The 16,465-nt window shown below is 44.0% G+C and overlaps 1 protein-coding gene across 1 annotated transcript; it reads left to right on the forward strand.

Annotated features, from left to right (window-relative positions):
* Window positions 1-498: 498 nt before the first annotated feature.
* Window positions 499-15,467, forward strand: LOC119222131 (solute carrier family 26 member 6-like). The gene is made up of 22 exons (XM_062563675.1): window positions 499-1,278; window positions 1,971-2,037; window positions 2,473-2,838; window positions 3,172-3,750; window positions 5,076-5,221; window positions 5,352-5,491; window positions 5,825-5,935; window positions 6,117-6,259; window positions 7,984-8,148; window positions 8,853-9,005; window positions 9,602-9,684; window positions 10,179-10,326; window positions 10,783-10,896; window positions 11,079-11,156; window positions 11,350-11,445; window positions 11,551-11,657; window positions 11,920-11,989; window positions 13,243-13,332; window positions 13,749-13,919; window positions 14,444-14,498; window positions 14,746-14,870; window positions 15,227-15,467. Exons 5-22 carry the CDS (start codon window positions 5,076-5,078, stop codon window positions 15,254-15,256), a joined length of 2,025 nt encoding a protein of 674 aa, XP_062419659.1. The 5' UTR covers window positions 499-1,278; window positions 1,971-2,037; window positions 2,473-2,838; window positions 3,172-3,750; the 3' UTR covers window positions 15,257-15,467.
* The last annotated feature ends 998 nt before the right edge of the window (window positions 15,468-16,465 follow it).

The raw sequence follows: 16,465 nt of genomic DNA on the forward strand, positions 1-16,465 counted from the left end.
GGGAGTTTAGACTCAGTGTTCTGTTTATAGTATAAACTAAGTTTAGAGTACGATTGGGCTTAAAGTTAAGTGCGTATGTAACATACTGTGTGTATGATTTGCATGCAGTTTGGTGTTTGTGTGCTGTTATGCTAAGTTAGGGCCTATAAAGCAGAAATGTGTTATGATATGAATTGCTAATACTGCTTAGGTGGGAGGCTGACATGGCAGTGTGCGCGATTACTTCTTGTTGTGTGCACATTTTGCGTGTGTCAGAGTGTCTGCCCGCTATGCAAATGTGGCTGTGCCAGATGACGTGTGAGAGCACTGGCAGCATGTAACTGTGCATTGAATGTCATTCAGAGTGTGTGGATTCACAATCACCTGAATTTCAATGTATAAACCGTGTGTGTGTGTGTGTGTGTGTGTGTGTGTGTGTGTGTGTGTGTGTGTGTGTGTGTGTGTGTGTGTGTGTGTGTGTGTGTGTGTGGAGGGCTAGATCGGGGTTAGGGCCCATGGAGGGGCCGACTGCAGGTATCCATGAATATTTTAATATTTTAGCCTCGTCTCACGTTGCCTTTTGTCAAGCACACATCTCACCACCTGCCACTCAAAACAGAGAGGAAGAAGGGAGGGAAGAGTGGACGAAGGTGTCCATTAACCCTGCTGCACATTGTCTTTGTTCTGTTGGAGAGAAATAAAAAAAGAAAGTGGGGGAGGGAAAGCAAGAGCCAAAGTGTGTAACCACCACTGTTACTTACAAGTGGCAGAAAAGGCCGAGAGAAAACAGCAGAGGAAGAATAAAATAAAGAAGGGAGAGGAAAAAGTGGGTGGGGGGGGGGGGGTTCAGAAATGGAGAAGGCACCTGCTGCTCTGAGTATTACTGCCTCTGTGTGCCGGGTCACGGAAGAGAAAGTAGGGGTGAGACAGCCGAGGAGAGAAGTAGTGATTGATGAGAGGGCGAGTGTAAGGTGAGACACAGGGAGGAAGACTGCACCAACGGGATGTGAGCCTGCAAATGCATTTTAACCCAGCTACTGAGTTTTTATTTTATTTAGTCATCTTCAGCTCTCATGCAACATGCGTAAGGAGAGGAGGCGAGGGATGGAAGGCCGCTTGAGAAGAAGTCACCAGCGTCCGTGCAGATAAAGAGCCCGGGCTAGAGAAATTGTACCTGCCTTCTTTTTGAGGACCCTCGCGTGAGAGTGTGCGTCGGAGGGTTCCCAGGAGCCAGGAGAACAGGAACCAGGTGTTGGTCTGTCAGAGGGCAGGAGGGCCGACAGTACAACCATCAGAGAGGTATACGCACACACGCTCTCCCTCCCCCGCTCCTGACCATGAGACATTCGCTGTATTTACTTACTGCCTTTTGACTCGTGAATTCTCTTAGATTCTTATGAATGAGAAGTGTTTCTAAACTTTCTGTCTTTTTCAGCACATTTGGTGTCAGGTCAGAGCGCTTACCTTTCTCTATCCCTCATTTCAAACTGTCACTCACAGGAGCGCCACATCTTGCATTTGAAACCCAAATGACTGACCTTGAAGAAGCTTTTTGTATGAACAAATTGCTTGAACATTATCTTTCAGGGTACTTTAACCTCTGCACATATTATTCACATGTTTGCTTAGAGTTTTTTTACACATCCAACATTATTGTTACCTCAGCCAAAGGGTGATGGTTTCAGTCCGACATCTTTGTGATCAGGCGGTTCAAGAAAGAAGTGATAAGAGTGAGGTGTTTTGAGAATTTCTTTACATTTTGAGGGGATAATTAAGTAAAAAAGCTATGAATCTACAGCCGTGATAGTGTCTCTGTGAATCTACGAGCAAATACATCTAAAAGCTTTTCGATGAGGGATGACATATTTTTTGGGGTGACATGTTCAGAAACTAAGCTGGCACCAAACTTTTATCGTGCTTACCTACACTAGCGGCATGCTTCCACTGTCATCTGAAATAAGTATTTGTATTGAAGTGAGCCTTCTGCTTAGACTCCTGCATTGGTGATGTCACGTGACCGGCTGCCTCTCATTGGCTCTTCTGGAAGTAAAACAACAGGTGAGCCAACCCTCCATTTAGGTCATCCACGCGTTTCACTTTTAATTTGAGGGATATCGGGTCAGAGAACGGGACCCGGTGTGCTGTGTGAAAGCAGCGGGTCACCATGACCCACGGAAGGAACCAAAGGAAAACATTTGGGTCCCAGGGTCGCCGAGGTCAATCGGGTCACTGGGGCACAGGCCAAAACAAAGGTATGAAGTGATGTGTTTTTGTACGGCGTCATTAGTTGATCCTCAAAAAGCTTGCACATGGAGTTAAGACAATACCATCTCTCTTGTTTTTTGTGTGTTCGTACCTGTGGGGTCTAAAGGACGGCAGTGAGTTATTCGGATTACATCAGAATCAATGAAGCAGCTTTTCAAAAATCAAGCACCTCAAAGGCGTTTTAAACCACACCACTTTAGTTTTTTCACAGTCTCCCCCTTCTCACAGCGGCCAAGCCGTCGCTCGCCTCCCCTGCTCTCCAGCGCCGCCCTCAGGTTAATCAGCGGAAACGCAGCCAGCAGCGGACGTCATCCTCCGCCGCCCCTCACCATCATCCGGGTCCTTCCATCCTCGTCTCAGACACCACCATGACACCTTGGGCCGGCTTGGCTCTCTCCGAATCCTCTTTCGCTTCAATACCCCTGCCTCCTCCTCCACGAGCTCCTCCGCTGCCGCCTCCACCCCCTCCTGCTCCTCAGCCCACGCCTTCCACTTCGTATCATGGGAGACAGGAGGACGATGACGAAGTTTCAAGTTCAAGTTTTAACTCTGAGGCTCCATCTCCACATGGTGCCATCCCTCAGGACAGAGACGGTATGTTAGAAGAAACACATCCAAACTCTCAAAACAATGTATTGGATCTGAAATAACACTAAAGGCCTCAAACCAACTAACAAGATTCTATAACAATGAAAATGTCTTTATGGGCCGCATGGTGTCATGTGACTGTCGCACCGCTTGGCCAGTTGGTAAAACTTTCTTCAAAGCCTGAGGGCCTTGATCATGACTTGCTCTGGTGTTAATGCGCACATCTGTAATGCAAACTCACAAGATAGAGGCCTCTGCAGATTTTAGAGTCAAGACCAACGTGATTGGAAAAGCCTGACAGTTCGGTACCCTCCCTTCTGTCCCTCTCTGTCTCTGCAGGCGTGGGAGTGGGGAGAGGTTTACGGGCGAGGCGTAGGTTGATGCCCCAGCGCAGAGTGCCTCGCCCTCCCCGCCTCCCGCCACTGCGTCCCGTCACCAACCTGAGCTTCTCTCGCAGCTTCACCTTTTCCTTCTTCGAGCTGCCACTGCACCAGTCGCCCCGCTGCCGCGCCGAACGCACCAGAAACCTCCTGCTGCTTTTGAGGCAGATACACTTCTAAAGAGTCTGTTGTGTGTTGCCACATTTCAGACACCAGTATACCATTGTGCGATCACATTGTCTCCCAGGCCTCGCAGCTGGAGAGGAAATGAGGATTGGCTGTCTAGCCGTAAAAAGAATCGAGTGTTTGTGTCTCACTCCCACTCAATAAAGTTTTCTTTTAATCTAATGACCAGAGCCGACAATTCAATGTCTGTTCTGTTCTCATTCAAGGTGCAAGGTCCGCCTACTGTGAACACAACAGCGTTACGCAACCTATTAAAATACACAGAACATGCTAATGCTACATTGCAGGGTGAAGGGTGAAGGATGAATGAAGTCTCTGAACCTGAGGAACGAAGCTGCTCTAAAGTCTCAAGGTACCGTCAGCGGTTTGGTACCGTCAGCTTGTCAGGCGTCTAAACTGTGTTTTGATATGCTTATCTATTCCACTGCTGCGGAGGGAAAAGAGACACTTTGCAGGGAGGACTGATATGACTTGTGGTGGAGTGAAAAACCCAGAAGCCTCGTCAGAACTCGCTGCCGGTTAAACATCGTGAGCGGGTTTCAGGGACATTTGGACGTTTAAGAGACTTTAATTGGGGGATTATGTCAGGATGAGTAAATACTGAAATTCTTTGCTTCTATGAATGTTTTTCTTTTGAAATGTAACTGAACTTGAATCAAAGTGATTTTGAGTGTGGAGGTGAGGAGATGACATCTGATACAACCTACATTGGTTACCTGGTTATTATCTTCCTTCACAGCCTGAAGTTTCCATTCTTTTTTCTAGTCTCGATACTTCACACCAGTATCTGATGAAACTCAAGATAACTTTTGCTATTTTACATTTATGTATTGAAAATGTGTACCATATGTAATCAATCACGTTCTCATACATTCAACGTTTGATGTTGTCGTGTCAAAATGTGTAATGACAACTTGTAAGTCAATACTGGGGGTAGATTTTAAACTTTTCTGAATTTTTGAATTTTTCTGTCAATATAGTTTTGTGAATAACCTGAGTATCTTAACTCTTCACGTCTAAAGTAATACTTTAATTTGTCTAACAGTTTGTTGTTCCAATGTGTCATTGTGGTGACATTAAAAGGAAATTCTTACTTTCCCAAATGGCGTTTTTTTAAATTCATTTCACATTTTCACCTTTGGATAAGCTTTCTTTTTGTTTCTCTCGCTCTTTCTCACACACACACACACACACACACAGAGAGAGAGAGAGACACACACACACTGATAATAGAGGCATTCAAAAATACTGAATGGGGGGTGAAGAGGAGGAGAAAGGGGTTGTAACACACTGTAATGTGCAGAGTTCAAGGCTGTTCTCAACCTTCCTCGACTCACGTGTGGTAGTTTGTGGAGCTGTGTGTTTGTGCGTGTGTCGCGCGTCATACGTGCGCACTGTTACACATGTCAACTCTTTGTACTTTTGCAGCCTTGTGATGACACAGATTCGGTCAGCCTCTCTCTCTCTCTCTCTCTCTCTCTCTCTCTCGCTGCCGTGGCTTGTTTTGTAACTACATAGTTATTGCTGCGCCGTGGTCTTTGTCATGTAACTTCATGCACACATTTTATACACAAAAAGAAAAGGGCATGAGACACATTTGACACACACACACAGTATTGGAACAATAACAAAGTGAAACTTCACTGTTCTGCCAGTAATCTTTGACCTTGATTACAGATGGACAGCGTTGAACCAAATGGCCTTCCTCACAAAAGGCCTCCTCTTCAGGCTGTTGCTCTGGACGAAGCACAGCTGGATGTCCTCGGGCAACGGGTAGAGCAGCAGTCCCTGTCCTTTTTGGAGAGGGTGAAGGCACAATGTTGGTAAGTCGAGGGCTGAGTTTCGTTTTTGGCACTTCCGTGTTGGCCCTGAACCCGTCCTAAGGGGTAACAGATGGCTGAGACCCTTGAACTGAAGCTGTGTGTGACTACGTGTGCGGACGTGCTCCTCCAGTTGTTCCGGTCCCAGGTTGAAGAACTTGCTGCTTGGTTTTTTTCCTGTCCTGTCATGGCTGCCTCGCTACTCCATCAAGGAAAACGCTGTCGGGGACCTGGTGTCTGGAATCAGTGTTGGGATCATACAGCTGCCACAAGGTGAGGGGGAAAATCACATTCATTAACAGGTTTTTACCAACTCCAAGATGCCACAACAAATTCAACTGTAGCTGCAAGCTAAAAGGATGCAAGCTGAAAACACAGTCATACGTGATATCTCTGGATAAATAGATGTACAGAAGGAAGAAAATGCAACCTTTTTTCATCGTTTCCCACTTCTTTCTATTTGCTAGTGTCTGTTTGGTCGTAAGATCCTTTACATGAATGCAGAGAACACATAAAAGCCTTTGAATAAACAGGAATTTCCTTTGTGTTGAGTAACTCACTGCAGCTCCTCATTCAAGCCACACTTTTCCTCTCCGTCTCCCCCAGGTATGGCCAACGCCATGTTGGTGGGAGTTCCTCCAGTGTTTGGTCTCTACAGCTCTCTCTATCCTCTGATCATCTACTTCATCTTCGGGACCTCCAGACACCTCTCCATTGGTGACTGTCAACCTTTAATTTTGTGGAAAGGGCGTCCACATCTAGAAAATGCCTGGTTTTAACAAACTTAATAGTAACATACTTCTACATGATCTGAACGTTTTACTCTTTTATTGTTGCTGTTCAAAGAAACTGTAATAATGATGTGTACGGGGTTCATGTGTCTGTTTGTGTGTTACAGGTACTTTTGCCATCCTGGCCATCATGATTGGCTCTGTGACTGCTAAAGTGGAGTTGCTCGACAATAGTGTTGAACAAATTGATGTGGAAGCGGCAAAAGTGAACGTGGCGGTACAACTCACTTTCCTCTGTGGCCTCATACAGGTATACAGTACACACACACACACACACACACACACACACACACACACACACACACACACACACACACACACACACACGCACACGTACACACAATAGACAATAGATGAACAAACAGATGCACAGGCTCACACATCAATGATGTTCACCTCTGACCTTTGGCCTCATTATGAAGACAAGCCAGAGTACAATGTCAGACCTCCAGTAAGTACCAGTTTTTATAATTTATTCTACTGTTTTTGCTGAATTTCTTTTGTTTTTGGTATATTTATATATATATATATACACTCACCGGCCACTTTATTAGGTACCCCATGCTAGTAACGGGTTGGACCCCCTTTTGCCTTCAGAACTGCCTCAAATCTTCGTGGCATAGATTCAACAAGGTGCTGGAAGCATTCCTCAGGGAGTTTGGTCCATATTGACATGATGGCATCACACAGTTGCCCCAGATTTGTCGGCTGCACATCCATGATGCGAATCTCCCGTTCCACCACATCCCAAAGATGCTCTATTGAATTGAGATCTGGTGATTGTGGAGGCCATTTGAGTACAGCGAACTCATTGTCATGTTCAAGAAACCAGTCTGAGATGATTCCAGCTTTATGACATGGCGCATTATCCTGCTGAAAGTAGCCATCAGAAGTTGGGTACATTGCGGTCATAAAGGGATGGACATGGTCAGCAACAATACTCAGGTAGGCTGTGGCGTTGCAACGATGCTCAATTGGTACCAAGGGGCCCAAAGAGTGCCAAGAAAATATTCCCCACACCATGACACCACCACCACCAGCCTGAACCGTTGATACAAGGCAGGATGGATCCATGCTTTCATGTTGTAGACGCCAAATTCTGACCCTACCATCCGAAGGTCGCAGCAGAAATCGAGACTCATCAGACCAGGCAACGTTTTTCCAATCTTCTATTGTCCAATTTCGATGAGCTTGTGCAAATTGTAGCCTCAGTTTCCTGTTCTTAGCTGAAAGGAGTGGCACCCGGTGTGGTCTTCTGCTGCTGTAGCCCATCTGCCTCAAAGTTCGACGTACTGTGCGTTCAGAGATGCTCTTATGCCCACCTTGGTTGTAACGGGTGGTTATTTGAGTCACTGTTGCCCTTCTATCAGCTCGAACCAGTCTGGCCATTCTCCTCTGACCTCTGGCATCAACAAGGCATTTCCGCCCACAGAACTGCCGCTCACTGGATGTTTTTTTTTTTTCGGACCATTCTCTGTAAACCCTAGAGATGGTTATGCGTGAAAATCCCAGTAGATTAGCAGTTTCTGAAATACTCAGACCAGCCCTTCTGGCACCAACAATCATGCCACGTTCAAAGTCACTCAAATCACCTTTCTTCCCCATACTGATGCTCGGTTTGAACTGCAGGAGATTGTCTTGACAATGTCTACATGCCTAAATGCACTGAGTTGCCGCCATGTGATTGGCTGCTTAGAAATTAAGTGTTAACGAGCAGTTGGACAGGTGTACCTAATAAAGTGGCCGGTGAGTGTATATATATATATATATTGAAACCTTATCTGTGGAGGAGTGCAACGATTTTCTCTAGGTGCTACCTGTCCAATTCAAATTGATCAATAAGTTTTCTGTAGCCAAAGTGTAGTTTGAAAGCAGAACATTCTCAGCGATGTAAAACATCAAATCATCATGTCATATTAGTCTCTCAGAATCAAAGAGCAGTGTTCTGTGTGTGTGTGTGTGTGTGTCCCTCAGCTCCTGATGTACCTGCTGCGTGGAGGAGGTGTGGGGCGCTGGCTGTCTGATCCCGTAATCCGAGGCTACACCACAGGAGCAGGTCTGCATGTGATGATCCTGCAGCTGCCGCTCATGACTGGAATACCTGCGCAGAGACACACTGGACTGCTGCCTTCAGTTTGGGTCAGTTGAAACACAGCCAGCCTCAACACGGGCTCCCATTAGTGCTGTTACGTGGCCGGTCACTGACCTCTGACCTCCTCTCTCGCCTGGTCTCTCTGCTTTCTCTCTCATACCAGTTTAATTCACGTGTGTGCCTGTAAAAACATGGTGTGGAGGATACCTGTCATCATTTCAGCTGAATGGATGGATGTTGAGCTTGGCCCGACTTTGACCACTGCCAGGGTAAAGAGTCGGTGCACTGTTCTCTGGGTACTCAATTACAGCTGGAAGACTAACTAGTACCTGCTAGGCCAACTCAACCTGCGACCCCGGGCCCAAAATGAACAGAATGCATTTGAATGGATGGAGGAAGGAGCATGAACTGTGTCTAGTATGTTAGCCACAGAAGTGGTTGGGTTTTGACCAGTAGGGACAAAGAGCTCTAAGCACACAGAAGGCCTGAGGCGGACTATAATGGGGACTGGACCACAGCAGCAGACCCAAACCGGGTCTCCCCACCTATCAAATGAATAGATGGGTTTGGCTTATCGGCTATTTTCGGGTTTTCTTCTGGCTTCCCTGGTCTTTATCTTCCAGTATGCACTGGAGCAGTTAATAATCCCACTGTCTGCGCTAAAAAAAAATGCTTTGTTGTGTTTGTGGGTTTTAAAGGTTGTAGTTTTTAAACGAAACTTTTGAATGTGTCTTTGTTCGTTATCCTCCAGACGTTAAATGATGTCTTGCACGGAGTGACCAGTGCTGTACCAGGAGCGCTGTCAGTCTCCAGTGTTTCCATGGTGATACTCATCGGAGGCAAAATACTGAATGAGCGCTTTAAGGACAAGCTGCCTGTTGCCATACCATGGGAACTCATGCTGGTGAGGGATGCTTCCACACACACAGAAACACACACGCTCAGTAGACTCATGCCTTTACAACGCACCGACATGCACAGATGCCACAGTGATTGACAGATGAACGACTCACTTTAAAATCTGTTTATATTATCAAAACCAGGAACTTTAACTAGCTTTGACTTCCACAGAATCTTTAATCTATAATACCACAGCAAGATGGGGTTATTTGTGTTCATTTTGGTACAGCCATTTATACAACAGTTATACATTTATACAAGCTGTAACTCAAGACAAAGGCAGGTTCATTTCATCTCTTTTCTAATGATTTGTTCAGAATTGGGTGCCTTAGTGCCATTTCTCTATGGAATGACGAGCTTCGGTAAAAAACAAGCTTGTCCCATTAAACTTGTCCCAGGGTCAACCAGTTTAAATTCCTTCAAGTTCTGCACCATAACTGGGATATGTGGAAAAACAGCTTCTGTTCATGTGTATGCCCATTGATTACAAAATATGCACTGATTTGATTTGACATTTAAATGTGGAATATTATATGTTGTTGTCTTCCAAACTGGACATTCTATTCATAAAATGTCGTGTTCATTGTTTTTCTCCCACAGATTGTCCTGGGCACCATCCTGTCAGTTCAGATGGATCTGGTTGGACAGCACAAAGTCCAGGTGGTGGGACACATACCCAGTGGGTCAGTAGAACTGTGTCATTATGGGTTTTTCCATGTCATTCAATCTTTTTAATGTATTTTTAAAAACAATTGTGTTGTTTTGTATTTTGTTGGCGGCCGGATTGATTGATTGTGATCACGTTAGACGGCGACATAGCACTGCTTTTAAAAAGAATAACAAATTCAATGCCGAATCATTGATAATTAACAAGATACAAAACAGATTCTGCATGTTTTATTTACTACTACTTGCACATTCTGTCTTTAGCAAAACAAAGTATTTGTTGCTTTGTCAGAATCCCTTTTTCTGACACTTTGACCTCCCATTCTTCACAGTTCTGTTCTCATCACACATTGTATGCCAGTTAGTTTTATTGCGGTAACCTTGAGTATTTATATTATGATATTATTATTTTTATTATATAATGCTTCTTTTTAAATGATCAGTTATTCATTCAATTGATCAAGCTGCCGTCCCTTTCCCTCCTCCTGCCTCCCTTCCTACTCTTATCCAGCCTGTCTCCCCCAGTGCTTCCCTCTCTCTCTCAGGCCAGAGAGCTGTTCATTCCTGCCCTGTCGGTGGCTCTGGTCGGCTTCAGTTTCCTCTCGGCTTTGGGCTCAGTGTTTGCCAACAAACATGGCTACCACGTGGACAGCAGTCAGGTACATTCCAGCCAGGAACCACAGAGAGATTGAGCTTTTGTCATTGCGTCTGCATGCTGCATGCTGCATGCTGCATGTTATGTACACATGCATTATCCTACAGATTCTTATAATGTAAAGAGAAAGGGAGAGAGACTCAGCTGAGCTGTTGTGCAAATATGAAGCTGTAACATCTCAATCTGTTTTTGCGCACCTCCTATATTCACCAAAATTAGAGAGCACTAGACTCACTTTAATATTCAATCATAAAAGTTTAAAAAAAATGAAAAAAAATACTTAATTAAACTAATTACCTAAGGAAGTTCTATACAATAAAAAATAATTCAACTTTTGTGTGTATATATATATATATATATATATATAATTTGCGGCCCACCAGTTCCCCCTCACTGCGCTCCAGCTGTATCCCTGAGCTTGGGGGGTATTCATTTTAAACTGCTGCTGTCTCGGCCTCAGGACCTGCTGGCTCTGGGTCTGTGTAACACCATAGGAGGAATGTTCCAGTGCTTCGCTGTCAGCTGCTCCTTCTCTCGCAGTATGGTCCAGGAGAGCACTGGTGTCAAATCACAGGTACGTAATTAATTCCAAATTACATAAAAATCCCAAACCACTTTTGTCCTTGCACAGTGTCAAAGAATGGGAAACAACATTTGATTATCTTTTCAAATTGTGCATTGTGTGATTGAAAATGGTCTTCTGTCCTCCTTCCTTCACTTTCTGTCCTTCTCTTGTGTTCTAATCTTTTGTGTCAGATGGCCGGATTGCTATCCGCTCTATTGATGCTAACCATCCTGTTAAAGATCGGTCATCTCTTTGAACAGCTGCCAAAGGTAACGTGCATACGAGACAACAAACAGTATTCATGTTCATCAGGTACTCAGCTGGCGTACCAGAGGTTTGTATAATAGTGAATATCAGTGAAGAGGTTTTTACAAAATGTCAAGTCATACCCCATCTGGCAGAGGCTCACTGTGGGTATGGTTCACGCGTCGTAGACCAGTAACGCCTCGCTGTGTCTTCCAGGCGGTGTTGGCAGTGATCATAGTGGTGAACCTGCAGGGGTTGATGGCTCAGTTCAAAGATCTGTGTCTGCTCTGGAAGTGTGACAGATTAGACCTGGTAGGCTACACGTACATCCATACAGTACATACATTATTCAAGCTGCTAGCTTAGAGCCAGAGTGACAGCTCTGATGCTCGTCCTCTCTCCTCCCTCCTCCTTCAGCTGGTGTGGGTCGCCTCGCTGATTTCCACGCTGGTCTTTAACCTGGACCTGGGTCTGGCTGTGGCCGTCATCTTCTCTCTACTCACACTCATCTACAGGACACAACAGTCAGTAAACATCATTTTAAACGCTTTCAATGTAATCCTGTTTAATCCTGATCATACTGAGATTATCAGGGTAGCACAAACGTGACAGTGATTCAGGTACATTCTCACCAGGTGTCTGTGTTTGGGGAGTTGGGAATAAAATAGTATATACTGTATATATGTATTAGGTATTATAAAAAGTGTTCCCCCTCTCCTTACTTGTCTCCCAGGCTGATGTTATTTTTCCTCTGTCTATTACTTTCATCTTGTCCTCACCTTCCAGCTCCTCCACTGTTGTTTTGGGTCGTATTCCTGGCACTGACTGTTACAGAGATGTGGTACTCTACACAAAGGTACGCTTAATCGGTCTTACAGATTTCATTTCAAAATAAGTATTAAGAATAAAGAAAAACTATTTTGTTACGGTTTGGTGTTGTCAAGTTAAAGTCAAGTTAATAACCCACTTTAACCAAAAGCACCAATCAAAACAACACTTCCACCTCTGCATTGCCACCATGTTGCAATCTGCCTCCCTCGTGCCATTACTGTTCTGTGTTATCACTGAGGTGTTAGAGCGTTTGAAATACTTTTGAAGCGGTTCACAAGATGCCATTTAGAAGATGACATTAATCATCTGGCAGCAGCTGTTTGTACCCATGAGACCAAACAAATCAGTATTTTAGTATTCCAGGGCCTGACTCAGGATAAGATGATGAATCGGTAAAACATGACCCACAATGATCTTTGATGATTGCCGGCTGTGGACTCGCATATCTGAAATGCCATTAATGTGAAACAAGGTCAGTAATCTGTCTTGTATCTGCACATGAAACACACATTTCAAATCAATCACATCATCTGCAATACAGATGCACATCAACGCAGAAAGCATTTGATGTGTACTATTTGTGCAGGATGTAACTTTATGGCGATCTTAATAAATTATAGGTTTTCTTACTTGATGGAAAGAAAGAAAGGTGAAAAAATCAAATTATCCTAAAGTTTATATAGAACATGGGTTTGAAAATGAATGGAGCATAGACATCTTTGATGGCAGGCCATAAAACTGAGGTGGCAGAAACAAATAACACACCAAATTGTATGGTGACGGTCAGTCTTTTATCATCTTAACAAAGCACTGTGTGCAGTACAACTGTCCCACAGCCAAAACACACAACAAATACATCCCTGGATGAAAACCACCATCTGTCACACATCAAGCACCAAACCGTCACCAAAGGCAGTCTGTTTGTGCTCCAAACGTCAGTGAATTCCTCTCAACTTCTCGCCCTCTGGTCCCTCTGCTTCATTCTCCCCTCAATCGCTTTCACTGCTGGCTGCTGGTATGCACTTCCCTCTGTGCGCTGTGGCAACTATCGGCCGTGCACCAGTGACGGCGTATGCAGTAATCTGTAAACACTTTAGAGCCAGGGGAGCTAAGGTTAAACAGAACGAACTGCTGTAACTCTGAGCCAGATATACCGGTTTATTGTTTAGCCAACAGACTTGTTTTTGTTGTGTAAAGGCACCAGACTGCTGTTGTAAGTCAAGTTATAGAACTGAGCTTCTGCACATTGTGTCTTTGTTGCTCCTGTTTTTCCAACAGGCAAAGCCAGTTGCTGGGGTGACCATACTCTCCTATTCAAGTCCTATTTACTTTGCCAACACTGAACTGGTCTTCACACAGATCAGACAGGTACCAACGACCACACACACACACACACACACACACACACACACACACACACACACACACACACATAGGATGGAATAAAAATGATGGAGGGAAACAACCGAGCATTAGCATTAGTGAAACAAGAGCCAGTTTTGAGTGACAAGAATAACGTGTGGTAGGTTTCGAGGACTACATTGACCATTTGAATTCACATCTAAAGGAATAAAAGGAGAACATACATTTTACATATTTTCTGCTGTAAATTTGGGGTGGACAGGAGACACGACTCCCCAAAGAATGCATGGTTACGCCCTTGGTTGAATGAATAAACCCAGATGAGCATCAGTCAGTTGATCTTTTCCATGTGTCGGGTACATTCATTCAACATGATGTCAACGAAATACTGTTTCTGACTACCCTTTCCTCACCACACCCAGACGGTGAGTCGTGATCAGAAGGAAAGCCCAGCTGGAGTCCACAACTCTTCTTCCTCCTCCTCGTTGTCCTCTTCCTCTTCAGGACACACATGGAGACACACTCATTGCATGGTTCTAGATCTCAGCTCAGTCACCTTCATGGACTCAGTGGCCATGCTGGCACTTTGCAAGGTGATAAAAGAGACTTGGAGTGAAACTGGTTTGAACTGGTATGCAGTTTTAGGTTGTGTGAATGCTCGTATCTGATTGCCTGTCAATCAAACAATCTGTTCAATCTGTGTTCTATCTTTACTTGGAATCTTGACATTGACTTCTGCGGGCTTTGCCCTTTTCATTGTCTGAGACGTCTGTCACTTCTCAAGCTCGCTCACCAGTTTGCTTTCTCCTTCTGGGAATTTAGCACATGCAATCTATTCTACGAGAAATTATCTTTTCTAAGTGAGAAAAAAGAAAAGTGATAAATATTTCTTTAATACATTTTCTCTATTTTTTATTTTCCATATGGAGACAGGCTTTTCATAAAGTACTGTATGTTTAGGGCAACAAGTACAAATTACAATGTATTATATTTAACACTAAGAAAAAGCAAAGCAGGTATAAGTACAGTAATGTTTCACGTGGTAGTTTAAAGCTTTATATGCCATATTGGTGCTATAAGTAAATTGCAGCTGGTGTATGTGTGTGTTCTTCAATAGGTTGCAGAGGACTTGGATGTCCAAGGTGTCGGTGTTTTTCTGGCAGCGTGCCCAGGTCAGGTCAATGTTTCATAGAGTGACTCATATGTCTCTCTCACACATGTATTCACTCAAACACACACACACACATTGCTGTTGTCCTTTTCCAACCACACCTATAGCCTTGCTTAAACTAACATTTTATTCTTGATGTCTAACCAAGCACATTCAATCAGACTAGTTCTTCAAAACGCAAACAGTCTGCATTGCGCATGGAAAAAATACTTGAAATTGTCATTTTCATTCCCTCTGTATGTCACCAGAGAGAATCTTATCTCAGCTGCAGCCTCGGGGTTGTAACGCAGACAGCCTGTCCACCTTGTGTCTCTTCCCATCGGTCCATCATGCTGTCCAGCACTGGCTGAGCACCCTGCCAAGGCCTCTGGAGGTACACATTGTCTCGCTTCCAAGTTCATCTGCAGACATAGGGTTAGGTTAGGTTAGGTTAGGGTTAGGGTAAGAAAAGGTATTAACTCAAGGTTTTTAGAGTCTCAAACGAGTCAAGGTCAGTTTGCAGCTGAAGACTTGAGTTAGAAAATGAAAAAGAGGTTATTGTGGCACAAGGTTTTGTGAAGGAGGAAGAATCCATTATTCTGCTGAAAGGATTTGGGTCTTTCTTTTGAACTTTTAAAGTTGAAAAAAACAGTAAAACCTTGTTGTTTTTACAGAACATCTCACTGAATATATTAGTGTAAAATTTGGCGCTTCAAAAATAAGTACATTTTTGTTTATATCTCTTCTCAGGAAATCAAACCAGATGCAACTGAATGTTGAACCTACATGGCCGCTGCTTTCACAGAACGTTACGTCACATCAACGTTTTGAAACAAAGACATTAAAACCTTCCCATTGTGTATAGGTAATCATTTTCACACATTCTCAGACAATAAATGTATGTTTCATTTTTGGTAAAGTATTTTGGATTTGATTAGATGCTTCATTCAAATAAACCATGACTCGCAGAGGACAGTTTTAAATCTATCACTCCCTGGGTTAGAGGTCCAGTTTTATTTCACTGCACCGACCTGCTGTGAAAAGACTCATCGTAGCAGGCTAACAACATATTGATTGTTGTTCTATTTGGTATTCTAATTTAAACTAAAAATACCAAGGCACCAAAGATAAATCGAAACGCATTTAAAACAGGTATGAATTCATCGGCCCCTAAAGTGCTACATTAAATCTGTGTGTGCAATTACTTTGTAGGGAAACCTCTGAACCAGTTCCTATTTTGCTCAGCCACCAGAATGCAGTTACACAATAACAAAAGTAGATCTACATACCAAAGACGGGAGTCCACTGTTTTCATAACTGATTAACGTGTTATTTGGATTAAGTGACAATGACTTTGACCTTTCTCCTTAAAAAAGTACATTCACAATGAAACCTGAACAACCTGTACTGGCAAACGGAGAGGAGTGAAGGGGTTAGAGCTGATATTGGATGTTGCGTTTCTGTGAGAACAGAAACAGGCACACATCCATTACTGTGTGAGACCGGATCCCAGCAGCAAGGAGACGTGAACAATAACAGCAGAGTCCCAGCTGTGTTGCCCCTGGAGACACGCCAACTGTGATGACAGCCAAACCAAGATGTGAAGTTACTCTTTAACGGCGACGGGAGAACATGATTACAAGCAGTTGTAGAAAACAAACCCTGTGTCTCCACTTATTTCTGCGCCCTCGCACCCTGCGAGTTCGTGTAGTCTGTTGTGTTGGTTTCACGCGTTCAGCCCAGTCTAGTGCTCGACCCTCGGCAGCTAATGGAAACATCCAATAAAACACGAAATTTTTATTTCGCCATTGCAGAAAATGACGTAATGTGTGATTTAGAGAAACAATCGCGCAAATGCAAAGACAAAAAAACCCTAGCAGAGGATGGTTTCGATCCATCGACCTCTGGGTTATGGGCCCAGCACGCTTCCGCTGCGCCACTCTGCTGCTGCAAGTGAGCGAGACACTTAGGTATTAATAGTAAGTGGCG

Source organism: Pungitius pungitius, chromosome 1 (assembly GCF_949316345.1).
Source record: "Pungitius pungitius chromosome 1, fPunPun2.1, whole genome shotgun sequence".
NCBI lineage: Eukaryota > Metazoa > Chordata > Actinopteri > Perciformes > Gasterosteidae > Pungitius > Pungitius pungitius.

Coding starts and splice junctions, on each gene's coding strand:
- LOC119222131 (XM_062563675.1), top strand. CDS start 5,076: ATGGACAGCGTTGAACCAAATGGCCTTCCTCACAAAAGGCCTCCTCTT. Junction 10,897..11,078: donor GCACTGGTGTCAAATCACAG/GTACGTAATTAA, acceptor CTTTTGTGTCAG/ATGGCCGGATTGCTATCCGC. Junction 11,446..11,550: donor AGTGTGACAGATTAGACCTG/GTAGGCTACACG, acceptor CTCCTCCTTCAG/CTGGTGTGGGTCGCCTCGCT.